At 34.6% G+C, this 18792-nt stretch overlaps 1 protein-coding gene across 1 annotated transcript in view; it reads right to left on the minus strand.

Moving 5' to 3' along the window:
• LOC136039521 (tetratricopeptide repeat protein 21A-like) overlaps window positions 1-18555 on the minus strand; it is a 38527-nt gene extending 19972 nt beyond the window's left edge. Inside the window, exons 1-4 of the mRNA XM_065723323.1 lie at window positions 18231-18555; window positions 13447-13614; window positions 5914-6060; window positions 918-1059 (exon numbers count right to left, since the gene is read on the minus strand). Of these exons, the coding sequence (XP_065579395.1) occupies window positions 918-1059; window positions 5914-6060; window positions 13447-13614; window positions 18231-18287 (514 nt within the window). The 5' untranslated portion in view covers window positions 18288-18555. The remainder of the gene's footprint in view (window positions 1-917; window positions 1060-5913; window positions 6061-13446; window positions 13615-18230) is intronic.
• Between the last annotated feature and the right edge of the window lie 237 nt (window positions 18556-18792).

An 18792-nucleotide genomic window follows, 5' to 3' on the forward strand; every position in this document is an offset into this window, starting at 1 on the left:
CTGTTCCCCCTGTCGGCACCCACGATATTTGAAGTGCCCTGACTGGTAATATTTTGGGTTATTTTGTTATCATTTTCTTTTTTAGTATTCTGTTGTATAGATACTATAAATTTTTTTGTATAAGAATTGCTCGTATTAATGATACATCTGCCAAATTCATCTGCTAAATCTGCTTCGCTATAAAATTGTATCTGATATCTTCATATTTCTTAGGTAATTGCGAAAAACCTTTTACTGCACTGTTCTTGAGCGAGGATCAACGAGGTCTTTTAGATTATGATGCTCTAAATATTACTGAATATGCAAGGCCCTGCTTATCTTTCCTTTGAAGTCAGCTCAGAAAACTATTTTTTTGCAATTATTTCAGAAGAATGAAAATGACAGACATAACCTTTGGGTCTAACAGTGACGATATAAATATTGTATTGTGTTTGGCATTTTTTACTTGGTTCTGGATAATCGTATAGGGGAACGTCCTCATTCAAAGACATTCAAGGTTGGTTATAATGGCGTCTCTGTACCTTTTAAAAAACAGTGTTTATGTTTTCAGCCAAGTTGTTATCAAAAGCAAAACAGCTGATAAATTAATACGAGAATAATGGCCTTCTAAGTTTAAGAAAACAATTCATCCAAAGTAGAGAAAAATAGGTGAATATCAGCGACTTATAAGATAGGATAGGAGTTTTTTCATCGACTTATTTTTCAGGGGGAGAGGGAGGGTGTAAATATAAACCTGTTCTAAGCAGGATCGCAAGATTATCTTTTTTGGAGGCTGAGAGTGGAGATATTAACCTATTTCAAGCAGGATCAATAGACTATACTAAAGGGAATTAAAAAATAACAAAGAAAAAACTATAACCAGTTTTGAAGAAAACGTAACGATTATTGAACATCCTTCAAAAAAAAAAAAATCCTACCAACAGAAAGAGTGGTGCATTTAGATCTCTTCCACACAGCTCCATAAGATTTGGCTGCCTCTGAGTAGGAATGCTCTCGCTCGGCGATGGACCCCATGAGTTCCAATGCACTAAGGGAAGAAGCATTGTACTTCAAGACACGCTAGAAATGGGAGAAGTTAGAGGAAAGATAAGATAAATATCAAATCTTTTACTGCCCCTTAGGTCCAACTTAGGCCTATCGAGACCTGAAAACAACCATTTTCTAAAGTTTTCTTGTGATTACTTCATACTTAGGAAGTTTTGTAAGGCAGTATCACATACTTATCACTGCTGCCCAGGTCAGGGTTTCTAACTGGCAACGTCTAAAAAGAGTGCAAATCAAGCCCAAAAAAGAGTGATTTTTGCTAAAAAAAAGTGCAAGTCAAAAAATTTGCTTATCCTCTGTTCTGAATTCGCTCTGAGGTGAAAAAGGGGGTATTTAACACGAAAAGGGTGCAAGTTGGCCACCCTGCTCCTCGGGTTAAATGCACTTTTGACGAGTATACCATCTACTGACGTTTAAAGTGAATAAAAACTAACAGACAAAAAGAGTGGTTTTCACTCTTTCGTATCCCCTCTGTGGTAAAAAGAGTGAATATCACACGAAAAGTGTGCAAGTTGGCAACCCTGGCCCGGGTGAGCCGTGAAAATAAATTAACAATTTTTGATAGTCAAATTTAGCAATGCTTTTCGTATGTAGAAACTGAAAAATTAAGAATCCTATACTGTTTGGAAGGGGCCTAATCTGCTATAGGACAAGGGGTAGGCAGATCCCCCGGCTTAAATTTAGATTCTTCTAAAATCTCATCAAAACAAAGATAGGCCTACATAATTAAAGCATCCACAGAAACAGATCAGTCTCCTTTAGCATACCTTTGCCTTTACGGTACTATATTATAGCCCAAATAAAACATCTTCGCCGCATTGGAGGACTACACTGACACGATTTCGTTAGCAACGAGAACCTTCTGGCGTTAATTGCTCAAACGCCCTTCTCAGTCCAACTCGCTTAGCGAACACTACGTCGGTACAGACATCTCCTTCGTACGCCACTGACTCTCCCGCAAGAAGGATTTTTGACTTTGATCCCGTGCTGCATGGCGGGAAACGCCCAAGAGGTCGTCCCCCAACCAGATGGAAGGACACGGCAGGTGCCTTTTTAGCCATGACAAATATTCAGGAGGATGTTCACATCCTTGCAAGAGACCGGTCTAAATGGAGGCGCCATGTAGCATCACTCTCGACGCCGGAAGCATTTCGGCAAGAGCATTAAGTCAAGTAAGTCAAGTTTATGGTATTGGATGGCTCAATTATCATTTTTGCTAAGTCACTTTCATTAAACTTGCAAAAAATTGGTCCCAACTTTGCCCTCCCCCCTCCAATGATTTTGACAAAATTACACGCCTGCTGTTTGGTATTATATATATATATATATATATATATATATATATATATATATATATATATATATATATATATATATATATATATATATATATATATATATATATATATATATATATATATATATATATATATATAAGTTGTCTGTCTGTCTGTCTATGGATCAGGTGACGTCATGTTTCTGTGTCGGCTGACGTCATGAAATTAGTTGTCGTCATTTTTGCTTTGACGGTGACGTCATTAACGGTATTTAAGACATTTGTTCACGGAAAAATGTTTAATTGTAAAATGACTGAAGAACCTACAATGGGGACGCCGGGGGCACAGGCGGGATAAAATAAATGACGACCGGGACACAGGGATTGTTCGAATAGAAATTACAGACCGGGACACCGGGACACAAATGACGACCGGGACACCGGGACACAGGGAATATAAATGACGACCGAGACACTCAAAGAGAAATTACAAACTGGGACACCGGGACACAAATGACGACCGGGACACAGGGAATATAAATGACGACCGGGACACAGGGACACATCATTAGAATAATGAGGTATAGATCTGAATACGGATTGTTTTTCCCATGGACAATTATATGTTGCATGTTCAAGAGTCAGTAAACCTGACAATCTATTTATATGCACAGACAATGGGACAGCGAAGAATGTTGTATATTCGCATGTTTTACGTAGTTAAAAACATATATTTATATCTATCTCTCAAAATTCTGCTCTAATTAAGGGTTAGAATATTCTAAAATTTCTAAAAAAAATGAATAATGAATAATTTTTGTTTAATCTAAGAAAAGTTTACCTAAAATTCCTCACTGATTAAGGGTTAGCCTCAGTTACTTCAGTTTTTATATCATACGCTTAATTTGAGACCATCAAAACTAATAATAAATACTGAAATGACGGTATGACTATAACACATTCAAAGCTATTTGATGTAAACATCGCGCACAGCTAAATTTACACAGCGTACCTCATATGTGTAGTGTACATATATGTAACACTTGTATGTATATGTATTTAGGTGTGTAGTGTGAGTAACGTTTCCCCATTTCTCTAGAATCATGTAAATTGTCATTCGTTTAATGACTTTTGATGCCTATCTGAACACATTTTGTTTATAGAAATTAGAAATTAGCTTGTTTTTATGAATGTTTTGAAATCGAAAATAGTTTTTTTTAACTTCCAGATAATCAACTTATAAGCCTGAGAAAATTTGCCGGGGTTTCGAAAACGAGTATAACACTATCGGGTTCAGCGCATCGGATAATTCTACCGTAGAAGTTTCAAGCTCCTATTTATATAAAAGAGTGGATTTTTTTTGCCAGAAGAAAGGTCACAGATTGCTGCTTTATTTACTTATTTTTCAGAGGTGATCGTATCGAGCCAGCACTTCTAGAAGAATGGGAGAGAACTCACTTGATTGGAAATCAAAAGTTCTAGCGCGCTCCTTAAGTTATCAAAAATGTTGGATGGCAATAACCCCCTCTCACACCTCTTTTTCCTGAAAGGAATCTGATAAAAATTTTGAGAAACCCATTTTGTTCAGCATAATCGAAAGATCTAGTAACTATGTCTTTGAGGATGACTTTATCCTTCACATTTCTGAGGGAATGGCTTCAAGCTATGAATTTTTCCCATTGTCTTCATATAGTACTTGTTATTAGGAAATATACAGATTTCGAGTGGGGAGTTTCTGTGGGGGAGAGGTAGAATTTTCCACTGGGAGGGAAGTTTCTGGGGGCGAACTTTCCAGATCAAATTTTAAACGGGGGGGGGGGGATTTGCCAGGATTCATGTACAACATTCTTTTAATTGTCTTACTTCCTCTCTGGTGACTTCATTTTATGTTTGGAGAGAATTTTCAGCGAGGATGGAATCGCTCACAGGGAATTTTACGCGAAGGGAAGGAATTTTCCTGGAAGCAATTTTACGCAGGAGGAACTTTCCACAGGGTAGTTTCCCGTGAGGGAAGGGAATTTTTCATGGAGGGTGAGCCAGTTTTACCGGTATCATTTGAAAAAAGACCAGAGATTAAACGACAAAAAAAAAATTCAGCTGAAAGTAAGGAGGGACACTAAAACTCAAAACGGACAAAAATTATTCCGTATGTGAATGGGGTTAACCCTCTTCCCAATTCCTTGCTCTGTACGGAAAGTTTGGCTGCATGTTTCAATATTTTAAGAACGACTATTGAAACACGAGATTCATTTATTTAGAATAAGAAGCTTTTTTAAAATGCAAAAAAATAGTGTGAATAGCAAGATATTGATAAAATGGGTAAGCCTTTCATATACGGAACAATTTTTGTTCATTTTGAGTTTTAATGTTGTTCCTTATTTTCAGTTGAAATAAATGCACACATATACGTACATATATAGCGTACATAACATGGTGTAAGTAGCATAGCATAGATAAACCAAATACTAAGAATAATGTGGCACAAATTTAAAGTGCGGTGTTAGAAATAGTCTTACATTAGCAGTGTTGGAATACCAGAAACAGCAGCTTTAACTAAACCATAAGCAAAAGCGCACCCTAAGCTGTTGCAGCAAATGTCCATGAGCCACAGCAAGGAGCAACACATATAAAAATGTCAAAATAAAAATGGTACGCCGAATGTTTGTCTTTTGCCATGGAATTTAATAACCCCGAAAAGGAACTTGGTGAAATAAAATTGTACAACAAAAGCTCTGCCTGTAAATCCCTGTCATATTTAATTGAGATCTTATAACAATGTCGACGGACTTAGATAACAAAAATGTAGCCCATCCACCACAGACAGCATATTGAGTAGGGATACCCATAACCGTAACTATGACTGTTTGTCATGTTTGGTTGAACCCAACCGTCCACCCAGTAAATAGGCTTCTTACAAGATGCTTTGAAATCACAAGAGGAAGTGCTGTCAGGAATTTTTTTTACATTGAGTGAGAGGGTATTAAGTGCAAATGTCTAATATTTTTTAATTTAATAAGGAACGTCAGACCATAATTTATATCTGACCAGTATTTTGGCCTGTAATTTTTCCCTCCAATTTTAACCCCCTTCCCCTCCCCCCCCCACAAAAAAATAAAAACGTGGCCAATTTTTTATAAGTGGACATCCTCATTTTTCCTCAAAACTATGTTTTTGAAAATGTTCAAAACTATGTTCAAAACTACGTTTCCTCAAAACGATTTTTACAAAATCAAAACCGAATTGAAAATATTTGTTCACTTTTAGGGTCTGGCAAATACTTTTAATATTACAAGCCTTATCATTTTCTTATTTGTTAATATATTTCAATAATTAGAGAAGTTTTTGTGGTTAGATCATTTATATCAACCGATTAAAAATACAAAACTAGGGTGAAAATGTTCTTTTTGAATTTCGAGATTGAAATGTATTTTCAGAGCTGTTCCTCTTTAGTGAATTTTGCTATTTATGTATAGCTTTGTATCCCAATTTGAAACTCTCATTTCAGTGTCTCTTTTTATGTCCCTGAATTTTACCATTTTCAATATAATTTAAACTAAAATTTTGAAAAGAAATCTGATTGGGACTCAACTTACTTGACAAAATTCCTTAGCCTGTTCACCCTTGTTTGAGTTTATATAGATTTTGGCCAGTAAAAGCCAGCCCTTCTCCAGCCATTCACCATTTTCAAACGTCCACGGACTCTGACCGAGCCGTTTTAGAGTTAATTTGGCTTTGGGAACCTATAATTACATAAATTGTGTCAATGATAATGTTATTACTTATTATTTTTGCAAATTTTTACCATATTTAAAAACGCTCTTTTTAACCAGTAGTAGAAGTACCTGTTTTGGCAAATTTCCAAAAATTTCTTTTGATTATGGTACAGAAGCCTCCTCCTACCTGCGAGCTAGACTGAATGTAAGTGCGTAGAGTTTACTCGCATTTACATGAACAAGCCTCGAAAAAAAGATACAAAAACTAGTGCAAATTAGATTTTATTTAAAAGTAAATTCGTTGAAATTCGTTGAAATTCGTCTGAATTGTCGACATTCGACAATGAATGTCCGGAATCCCTTTTTCTCTGCTTGGATTCAAATAGCTTTGCAAATCAGCTTTTTCAGCCTTATCCAAGCTTTGATGATAAAAGTTAAAGTTAGACTAGATCAGGTTGGATTAGGTTGGGTTAGGTTAAATTATCTCAGAAACGGTTTAAAAATTTAACCTAGCTTGTTACCATTAAACCTTGCATAAAACTGAAAAAATTAACTGGCAATGCTGACTGATTCCAAAGACAACAGAAGGTATTTTCGAAATTCACCGGTGAATGCCAACATCATGGGAACCGTCAGGGGGGATATATCCCCCCTGGAATTTTGAGACTATAAAGTAATTATAAGAAAACCAAAGGAAAAAAAGCACAATAGAGATAAACCATAGAAAAAAAAATGTGTGCCGCCCCATAGTGGTTGCTTGCCAATATATTCTGACCATTAATAAGGAAAATAAAAATTCCAATTTTTGATTGAGTGACCCCTTTCCAGTTTTCCACAAACGTTTCTCTATATAATTTAATTGGAGCAATAGAAAAAAAAATCAAGCTTTTCATAGTAATGAATGGTAAGTAAATAACGATCCTTGTCAATAATAAAAGCATAAAAGCCTAAATGTTGACAACATTCAATCAAAGAATTAGCTTTTTATGGTGATCCTAAATATGTATTTGTTTATTAGTAATTGGCGAAGTTATTAGTACACTAGAAATTTCGTATAATTATGGAAGACACAAGGATAACAACTTAATAAGGGGCAATTTCGGTAAAAATATGCCGTCAACTTTCGCTTGCATTGCAAGAGTACCCAAGAGCTGATATTAAGGAAGTCACTGTAATCAGGAATATTTCTCCTGAACAGAATGTTGGGAATTTTTGTATTATCCCTCTAAATGAATACGTTTTTGATTTTATTATCGTTTTTTTTTCCACGAATGATTGTATTTATCTAGTTGTCACTTTAAAAAGGATTTATTTTCTTAGGCTTATGAAGTATAAAGACGTCAAATATATTTGTTATTGGTATGCAAAATTAAAAACATCGAATTAAAAATTTTTATTTTATTTCCCTAATTTTAGTTTTAACGTTTTACCTTTAGCAAAATACTTTGATAATGCTTTACTTTTTATAAGCAATTGAGTGTAAAGGCGATTGAGTGAATGCTGGGAATTTATATCTTAGTTTTTGTAAGTTGGCTATTGTTTTATGTATATTTTGTAATTAATTACTTTTTTCATTTTTATACACTTTTACTTTAATTTTACATACTTTTTCTATTGCCTTGAGAAAAATGTTTATCTTTAAGCTTCATTAAACAAAAAAACAAGTTTTTTCAATTGGAAGTAAGGAGCAACATTAAAAATTTAAACGAACAGAAATTATTACGTATATGAAAAGGTTACCCCCCTCCTCAACTCCTCACTGTTCACGCTAAAGGTTTTCGTAACTTTAAAACTAAGTTACTTATCAAACAGTTCATGGTAACGAACAGTAAGGAGCGACCCGGCTCAATAGTAACCGACACTCTAAAAAACGGCATTTTGACACAAATAGATATATCAAAAGCATTGGGTTCTTATACCGATATTAAATATACGAATTTCATCAAATTTAGTCAGTCTCATCAAAAGTTACGAGCCTTTTTTTCAAAAATAGGGGAAAACACACCGTAAAAGCAATAGAATCTTAATGAAAATCACATCATCAGATTGAGCGTATCGAACAACTCTGTTGCAGAGGTTTCAAGCCCATATCTGCAAGAATGTGGAATTGCGTATTTTATTGACAGAAAGCAGATCACGGATGCGTCTTTATTTGTTCTGTTTTTTTTTTTCAGTGGTGACTGTATCGATCCAGTGGTTCAAGAATGTCGCAAGAGGGCTCGTTCTAACGAAAATTGAAAGTTGTACTGCCCTTTTTAAGTAACCATAAAATTGGAGGGCAGCTAGGTCCCCTCCTATGCTCATTTTTTCCCAAAGTCACTGGATCAAAATTTTGAGATAGCCATTTTTTCCAAAAAAGTTCTATTGGCCTCTCTAAGTAGCAAAACTTTTGAGGGCAACTAGGCCGCCTCCAACGCCCCTTTTTTCTCAAAATCGTCCAATAAAAACTTTTAGAAAGCCATTTAGCCAAAAAAGTAAAACTAATATACTAATTTTGTTTCAATTATTCATGTACGGTGCGCCAAAATCAAAATCTGCATTAATTCAAAAACGTTCAGAATCAAATGGAAAAACAATTTTTTTAATTGAAAGTGGGGATCGACATTAGAACTTAAAACAAACGTAAATTATTTTGTATATGAAAGGGGCTGTCCCCTCCTCAACACCCCACTCTTTACGCTCAATTTGACGTTTTCTCACAACTTTACTTTTAAGACAATAAAACGCTTTAGTATAAAGAGTGGAGCGTTGAGGAGGGGACAACTGATTTCATATACGAATAATTTCTGTTCTTTAAGTTTTTTGTTCGTTAAGTTTTAATGTTGCTCCTTACTTTCAATTGAAAAAACTTGTTTTTTAAATTCAGTTGGAGATCGTTTTTAGATAACACCAAGATAGCTGTCCCCATCTCCACGGAAATATTCCCTCCACAAAAAAAATATCATCTGGGCAATTCAACCCTGGAGGAAATTCACCTGGAACAATTGCCCTAAATATATCCACGCCTAAAATTGAATCGACAAAGAGAAAGAAAGACATATAAACAAATTTCGTAATGGAATTCTGGCAAATTCAACCAGTGTAAAACTTCGCCTGAGAAGTTCACCTCCTAGAAACTTCCCTCTCCAAGGAAAATTCTCACCGAGTAAAATACTCGCAGCAGAAATTTCGTTCTCCCCTCCCCACCCGAAAAATTCATGCATACTTCCCAATAACAAATAATACGACAGGTAAATTTCATAGCTTAAAAACCTTTCCCCGGGGGCTTTAGGGGGTAATTTTCCATCTAAAGACATAGTTATTGGGTTTTCCAACAATGCTGAAGAAAAGAATTATCTGAAAATTTGAAAGGACGATTTTGGGAAAAAAGTGGCGTGGGAGGGGACGTAGTTGTCCTCCAATTTTCTGGTAACTTGGAAAGGGCAATAGTAATTTCCATTAGAATGGGGCCTCTCTCGATGTTTCAGGGCCCCTTGATCGATACAATCACTCTTGGGAAAAAAACATCAAAAAACCAAAGAAACAAATGAAAACGCGTCCGTGATTTTTCTTCTGGCAATAATTACAAAATTTCACATTTTTGCAGATATGAGCTTGAAACCTACGCAGCAGGGTTCTTTGATACGCTGAATCCGATAATGTGATTTTCATTAAGCTCTTACGACTTTGAGGGGGCCTTTCCCCCTTTTTTCGGAAATCAGACGAATTTTCATAGGCTAGTAGCTTCTGATCGGTAAGATTAGACAGTAAAACTTATATATTTGGAATCAGCATATTAAGCAAATTCTTTTGGTATATCTATTGGTATCTAAATTCTGGTTTTAAATTTTCGGTTACTATTGAGCTGGGTCACTCTTTACAGTTACCACGAAATGTTTGATTACCCATCAATATCCAAACAGAGATCATTGATTGTTTTATATGCGTTACTAAAGTATTGTGTTGATGAAACTTTACAGTTTCATGAATTGTAATTAAACGAATAGTAAAGGTTTTTCAAATAAATTAAGCATGAATTTTAGAACTTAAAACAAACATAAATTACTCTGTATATATAGGGGGCAGCACCTTCTCAACACTTTGAATAATTAAATAAAAGTTTTTCAGTGCGTTAAAAAATCTTATAATAATTATAATAATTATATATAATAATTATATAATTATATATATCTTATAATAATTATAAGAAAGATAAGCCTACAAACCAAGATTAGAATATTGGAAGCTACAGTGATGACAGTGGTCAAATATGGCTCTGAAGCATGGGCACTCCGAAAAGCAGATGAAAATTTACTAGATGTTTTCCAGAGAAATTGCCCACGGATTGTTCTGGGTACCCGGCTGACTGATCGTATTTCAAACAGTAGGTTGTACGAAAAGTGTGGTTCAATCCCGCTTTCTGGGGCTATAATAAAAGAAAGGTTGAGATGGCTAGGCCACGTTCTACGGATGAAGGATGACAGATTACCGAAGATTGTCCTTTTTGGCCAACCGTCTGGGGCTACACGGAAAGCAGGTCGTCCTTGTCTGGGTTGGGAGGATGTCATAAATAAAGATTTAAAGGAAATGGGAACTTCCTGGGAGGGTGTAAAGAGGGAGGCTTTAAATAGATTAGGTTGGAGGAGGAGCGTGCGTAGCTGTGTTGGCCTCAGGCGGCTTGGTGCTGCAGTGAGTTATTAGTAGTAGTAGTAGTAGTAAAAAATCTTATCTTTCCAATTGTAAAATTTCTTAAAATTTAAAAAGAAAGCTAAACTTCACAGTAAAGAGTTAGGAGCTAAAGAGAAGAGAGTCTGCTTCATATATAGAATAATCTGTTCAAATAGGTTTCAAATCCGTTCCTTGCTTTCATTTGAAAAGATCTTTTTTTATTTGATTTATGATAGTTTTCCAAATCATACCCAGGCCTAACCAAGATATAATTTGAGGTACCGGTCCCTCAAATCCCTGATTGATTGCTTTTAAGGTGCGTAAATCAGTAATTGTACGTTGATTAGAACCATCCTACATTTAAATTTGCAATATTAATCTTGAATAAAATTGAATATACTTAAAAAATTGGCGGTGAATACTAATTTGGGTAAATATTTCGCATTAATATTACTGCTAGAGATTTTGGTTTGGATGAAAAGGAGTATTATTGTCAGTATGGATAGAAATTCTATGAGGCTTTCGATCTTCTACATAACTGAAGCCATCAAAACCTCTACAATACGAGTTTCTTATCGATAAACACATTACATATATTTCTTTAAAGACATTAAAGTACTTCGTACAAATAGTAAAAGAAAATAACACCAGGTAAAATTACTGAAAAGTTACCAGCAGTATTTACCATCCCAAAGAAGTTTCCTGGTGGGGCTGACGATGACCTGCCTTGCCTTTTCTACCATGGTGCTGATAGATATGGGAATGTAACATTTTAGCTGTATAGAAAAACAATTTAATTCAGTCCTATTCTCCATACCTCTTTCAACATTTATCTGAAGCCTCATGAAGAGTAAGCAGTTTGTCAATAAAAATGTTCTATTTAGGAATCAGCCCTGCCCTCACCTAAACACTGTAAGTAATGCAATTTGCTATTACTTACACATAATATTTGCTATTTAAAAATAAGCGGGCTTTTTTGAGGGAGGGACGGTTATGGGGGATTTTCCACGAGGAGAAATTTCGGTGGGAAGAAAAGTTTAAGGGTAAAATTTTCCATGGGAAATGTTGCACGAGGAGAATTTTTGATGCGAAGAAAAGCTTAAAGGGAAAAATAATGAGGGAATATTAAATGGGGGGGGGGAGAGAATTTCCTGGCATGATTCGAAAAATAGTCAGAAATTAAATAGGTCTGACTTAAGTTAGACTTTTTGTCAAAATTCTTTAATAAAGACTACTCAGACACAAGGGCAATAGAACTTAAAAAGAAGTGTTTTAATGAACTATCAAATATTAGCGTAAACAGCAAGAGTTGGTAATGTTGCTCTTTACTTTCTGTTGAAAAATTAGTTGTTTTTTTTATTTAATCTTGGTAAGCGCGACATGTTAAGGATGTCGTAGCTAGACAAACCTTCTATTTTAAATATCTAAACCCTATATCAGTCTTCCTAGTCTTCCTACTGATGAAAAACGTAATAAGCTTAGGACTATCACGGTCTAGGAGGGCTGCATACATCTCATCCATGCCATACATCTCCATGCATCCATACATCTCATCAACTTTTCCTCTACAGCTTTGCTATTAGGTGTACAAAAATGATGTGTGTCACTACGAAGTAGATTTCAGGAGAAAATTTTAGGCTTTGTCTTAGCTTACCTTTAAAACCCTCTTTAGATCCTGTGATGGAGCAGAATCCCCCCCCCCGTTAATGATTTTTCCATAGCTCTTCAAAATTACTTCTAACATTCCTAATACTTTTCGCGTGAACAAGGTTTTCCAGATGTCATTAGAGTTTTCTCGGACATTTACTGAAAAAAGGCTTCGTTGCTCACTATAGTATTTGGCTAGGACTTTTTGCGAACTTTCTATTAGCAAAATTTTGAACAAGATCATTGTTTACATATATTATCTGTTATCAGAAAATAAATGGAGTTTTAAAGGGGGAGGGGTGTTGAGGGAGATTTCTTATGAGGAAAATTTTCTGTGGGAAGAACAGTTTCAGGAGGAATTTTTCAAGGCTAAATTTTACACAGAAGAGGGGAGTGGGGAGAATTTTCTGGCATGATTTGAAAAATGGCTATAAATTAAATAGGTTTGACTTAAGGTTGATTTCTTGTCATAATATACGGAATGTACGGAATAATTTCTATTTGCTTCAGGCGTTAATGTTGCTTCTTACTTCCAATTGAATAAAAACTTTCTTTTATTTTGTCTTGGTAAGCTCAACCTGATAAGAATATTGTGGTAAGAAAAACTTTCTTATTTAAGCATCCAAAGATTATTCGACTGCCTTACTAACGAAAAGTGTATTTATGATATTAATAATGTATTTTCACGAGCTACAAACACAAAAATTGAAAATATCCAATAGAACTTTTAGCAATTTCTTGTAACTATTTGAGACACTGTTGGGGGAAATTTTAGGAAAATTTTGAGAGTAAAACAAAAATTCGAAAAACTAAAACAGAACTTTGAAATTTTTTCATCTAAGAACTAACTATTGCTTTTGTGTTTTCATTGTTTCAAACGCTGTTTTATGCACTGCTTTTATACGGGAAAATGTCCTATATTGAATATTCAAATCCACCAGCATGTTACTAATGACTGTTAACATAAAAATTATGTTTCCCTGATCTAAAGGAGGATTGTTTAGAAAATTGTTAGTAACACCTGTGATTGCGGAAACATGTGTCTGAAAAATTGATTGAAATTTAATTGTTTTTCCTTTTATTTCCCACATACGGAAACGAGCTAAAATGTCACATTACCTGCTTTAAGGAGAGAAATGCGACAGCCTGTAAAAGTTGATATGGAACTGCGTCATTGTTCATTATTTCCATATTATTAAAGATGGCGTCTGCTTCGCTTTTCTTAGCACTTAAAAGTTGACCAAAACTTGTATAAACTTCACGCTCCAGGCTGTCAATTTTTAATTTCTAAAATAAACAACGAATTAAACCAGTTGGGCTCAACTAATGCAAATGGTGGATTATCCGACCACTGATAAAGACTAGCATAAATATTAAAGTCCAGGTTATCAAAAAGGTGCCAACGTACGTAAATTAAGAGGTTGGGTGGGCAAGGATATTTTCTGATTTTTGTGAAGATAAAAAAAGCCATTTTTCGAAATATAGAGGGGGCATTTTAAGAAAAATATGAAAAAGGGTTTCTCATAATCTAGGAGGGGACATTTGCCCTCTCCCTCCAGGGATTAGTACCTATGGGCTTTCAGCTTCTAGCCTCTAAAGCCAACAATGGAACAAACCAGTTTTCTCCATTTCGCGAGAGAACGAATAAGATTTCAAATACTCGCAGTAACGCGTAGGGCAGTTAAGTTTTTTTTTGAAAAAATGAAACTCCCTTTTGGTAATAACAACTTTCTCGAAGAACTATTTTTAATAAGCCTACTAAATAAATATATATTACAGTACTTTAATTGGTTTTATAAAGCCAAACCAGCCAAAATCAAAACAGGAAGAATAAAAATAGGCAAATGCAGTGGAAAAGGGGTTTCAGATACCAATTGAGATATTTTGAGTTGCAAAATTATCCTTGATAATTTAATACATTTTGCATAACTTATCTAGTTTGTCCACTATTTTTTATTCAATAAATTAAATAAATGATTCATTATATGCTATTAATTAATACATATATACATTATTTAAAGCTACATAGATCTATTTTGATGCTTATATTTTGGTTTAAATTAATTAGGAGAAATGAAGATAGACTAGCAAGATCAGCATATGATCAGCTGTTAAACACGTCGCGGTCATCCCAAATTAAGTCATTACTAAAAAGAGTGGGAATACCTTACTTATGGAATGACGATCATGGTTTCTGTGATTTACCAAGAGATTTAGAGAACCCGGTATGATTTATCGTAGAGGGTCAAGAAATCAAGCATTGGCAAGGACTGGTTTTAAATTCTACGACATTGATATATTGTAGTCAGGCTAAACCTAGTTTGGGAGACGATGATTATTTTTAATTTAATTTACCGACTATGATTATATGTCGATGGATTCAGCTTAGGGCCAATTGCCTTCCTAATTTAATCTAGTCTGGTCCCTGATACGTCAGCCAACTTTCGTCGTCGTAGCTTATCTAAAAGGGCCAAAATTAGTAAATACTCCCCCTCCAACTCCCCCAAAGAGAGTGAATCCGGTCCGGTTATGTCAATAACGTATCTAGGACATGTGCTTATTCTTCCCACCAAGTTTCATCTCGATCTCTACACTCAAAGCGTTTTCCAAGATATCTGGTTTCCCCCTCCAACTTCCCCCCAACGTCACCGGATCCGGTCGGGATTTAAAATAAGAGCTCTTAGACATGACATACTTCTAAATATCAATTTTCATTAAGGTCTGATCATCCGGTCGTAAGTTAAAAGTATTTCATTTTTTCTATTTTTTCCGAATTACCCCCCCCCCCCAGACTCCCTTAAAGAGATTTAATCGGGTCTGGTTATTTCAATGACGTACGTAGAACTTGTGCTTATTCTTCCCACCAAGTATCATCACGATCTCTCTACTCTAAGCGTTTTCCAAGATTTATGGTTTCCTATTCCATTCCCCCCAATGTCACTTGATCCGGTAAGGATTTAAAACAAAAGCTCCGAGACATGAGCTCCTTCTAAATATCAAATTTCATTAGAATCCAATCACCCGTTCGTAAGTTAAAAATACCTAATTTTTTCGAACTTCCCGAATTACCAAATTAGGCCCCCCTCCCAAACTCCCCGAAAGATTGCAGATCTGCTCCGGTTATTTCAATCACGTATCTAGGAATTATGCTTATTCTTCCCACCAAGTTTCATCCCGATCTTTCCACTCTAAGTGTTTTCCAAGATGTCAAGTTTCCCCCTCCATCTCTTCCCAAACGTCACCAGATCCGATCAAGATTGAAAATAAGATCTCTGAGGTGCAATATCCTTGCAAATAGCATATTTCATTAAGATCCGATCGCCCGTCTGTAATTTAAAAATACTTCATTTTTTCCGAATAAACTGCCCCTCCCCCCACTACTCCCAGATGGATGAATCAATGAAATGATTGTTTTTAGATTTAATCTGGTCTGTTCCCTTATAAGCCTGGAAAATTTCATCGTCCTAGCTTATCTGGAAGTGCCCAAAGTAGCCAAACTGTGACAGACAGACCGACAGAAACAGCGATTGCTATATGTCACTTGGTAAATACCAAGTGCCATAAAAACTCAACATTTCACAAATTCAGCCGGCTCAAGTCAATGGAAGAAACATGAAAAAGGAATCAAAGGCATAAAACACATTTTACGCTACTCAGGACAGGCAATGCAGGAAAATGTTCGCATATTACTTAAGGTGTTGAAAATTTGTCATATTTTCATGAATCTCAATTTTTCTATAAATAGATACTCCTGGGGCTTGGAACTTCTAATTCTGCGTCTAGAAAACCTAAAGATTCAAATCTTTAAGAACCTCGACTTTTTCAGAAGAGGTATTCCTTTAGATTTCACAGTCTAGCAGGTCTAACTTTCATGTCTCAAGAATCTCGACAATTTTCACGTTTCTAAGACTCTTAGTTTTCAGAATTCAACCACTCAAAGAATCATAATTTTAAGTGTCTCAACAATGTTCAAAAATTCTATAGTTCCTATGCTAAAAATGCTATAAATTGACTGCATAAAAGCCTCAGACTTTCACAAAACCTAAATCTTTTTAATATTTTGAATTTTATAGTTTTAATTTTAAATTTTACTGCTCAAAGCCTTCATATGTCCAGAAGCTAAGGCTTTTTTATAACTTTATATATCGAGACTTTTAGTTCTCACATTACGACAGTTCATCTTCACACTTCAAGAATTTTCAAAGTTTAATATTTCTTTAAATTTCAAAAAGATCAACCACTTCCCTAATATTAGGCATCTTATGCATTTAATTTCAAAGAATTCGACAACTGAAAGGTTTTATATTCCTAGAATCTCAACAACTTTCAACGTTCCGTAGCTCACAGACTCTTAATTTAAAATTTCAATAGCTCAAAGACTCAATCTTTCAAGAATCTCAAATTTGCTGAAAGTTTCATAGTTATAAACTTTAAAACTTTCCTTTTTTTAAGATTAATATGTACACAATATACTTGTCAGAAACCCAACATTTCAAGAATCTAATCAATATTTCACAATTCCTAGGCTTTAAGATGTTACATTAACTTAAAGATTTAACATTTCCAAAAGAAGCAGCTTTTTTCATGGTGTTAGAACTCTATGACATCGAACTTTCACTGTGTGACTAATTAAAGCCTTCATATTTTAGGAGTGTATGTGTCTAAAACCTAAAATTTCCACATTTTAGTCAGACACTCCATGCTTCAAGAATCAAAAAAAATCTTTCAACCTTTCACATTCCTTACACTATAAATTCCTGCATTACAGCAACTCAAAGGCATTTACACAATTCACATTTGAAGGAAGTCAATATTTTCCACGTTTCTGAGACTTAAAATTCTCCGCAGTTCTGAATCCAGACTTAAACTTTCGCAACTCAACATTTTTGAAAATCTCAATATTTCTGAGAGTTCACAATTCACCAATCTGACATTTCTGAACTGATGATATTTACATTTGCCTATATATTGTTGGATAACTTATCATTTTTCCATTTCTTTGTTGCAAATTTTTAATATATATATTTTTTTTGCTAACTCAATTTTAACTTTTTCACTTTTTGTATAATTTTATTACACCTTGCTTTTTTACTGAATAAATTTTCATTTTTTAGAATACATTCTGTAGTTTTAATCCACCTTGTTTTTATTCAAACTAAAGTTCTACTTTTTCATGTTTTGTTGCACGTTAATACTCAACGTGTTTTGCTAAATAAACTTTCACTTTTACGTTTTTGGTTGAGTATACTTTAACGCTTTCATTTTCTAAAAACAAAATTATCTAATATATATATACATATATATATATATATATATATATATATATATATATATATATATATATATATATATATATATATATATATATATATATGTATATATATAAGATTAAGCATACAGAATTAATGATGCCAAACGGGACGAAAAACAAGTCAGGTTGGAGAAATAATAGTATGTTTCAAATAGTTTTACATTATTTTAAAATAGTTTTACATTATTTCAAAAAGCAAATACACTTAATGCGATCTCTTTTTTCAAGGCACTGCTGCGCAAAAGTTAAATTTGATAGCAGAGTTTGAATTTGAAAGGGCGGAGGGGTAGCCCTCCCACATTTAGGGCAGCCGTGTATTAGAAACAAACACAAGTTAAATATAAAAATAGTACAAACAGAAGTAATTCCATATTTGACTCAACCGCTCAAACACAAGGGTCGTTGTATCGGGCTAAGAAAAACTTTTAAAGCATAATAGAACCTCAGCATAGAGAATGTGGGGTTGAGGAAGGGCAGCCCCCTAACAACAGAACTAATCATGTTCATTTGAAGTTCTAATGTTCTTCTTCACTTTCAGCTAAAAAACGTGCTTTAAAAAATTTTTATTGAAGTAATATATTTATGGACTGACCTTTGTTGCATGCAAATACAAAAGACGGTTCTCTTCATCAGCAGCACGAGGCTCCATCCCATCAAAGACAGATAGGTCAAGAATGTTGTCAAGAATCGCTTTGTTTGCTAATGGCTCCCAAAGGGGATCATTCTTGCAGCTGATCAAAAGATCGATGCTTTCTCTATGCTGTCCAATGTACCTACAAAATGGATCTTTAACATTATTAGGGTAGTAGGAACAGAGATTAATCTGCACCAGAGGGAAATAAATGGCAGATGACAGAAGAAGACATCAAGAGAGGCGATAATTTAATTTTTGCCCCCTTCCTTTTTAAAGGTCCACTAATATTTCCACCTCTCTAAGAGTCAGGATTACATGAACCTTTAAAACTGCATTAGTACTATTAAATCCCATGATTAATACCAACAAAATCTTATTCATTATCCTCATTGTTAAATCTTACTCTATGTAATTGGTAGGTTTTCAAATCATACAGCCAATCTCCAATCTGAAAATAATCCTTTGATGTGACACAAATGGGTAGCTAAAAACAGTCTTTCTTCTGTTACGGTAAGAGGTG

The sequence above is a fragment of the Artemia franciscana genome, chromosome 19 (genome assembly GCF_032884065.1).
Source record: "Artemia franciscana chromosome 19, ASM3288406v1, whole genome shotgun sequence".
In the NCBI taxonomy this organism is placed as follows: Eukaryota; Metazoa; Arthropoda; class Branchiopoda; order Anostraca; family Artemiidae; genus Artemia; species Artemia franciscana.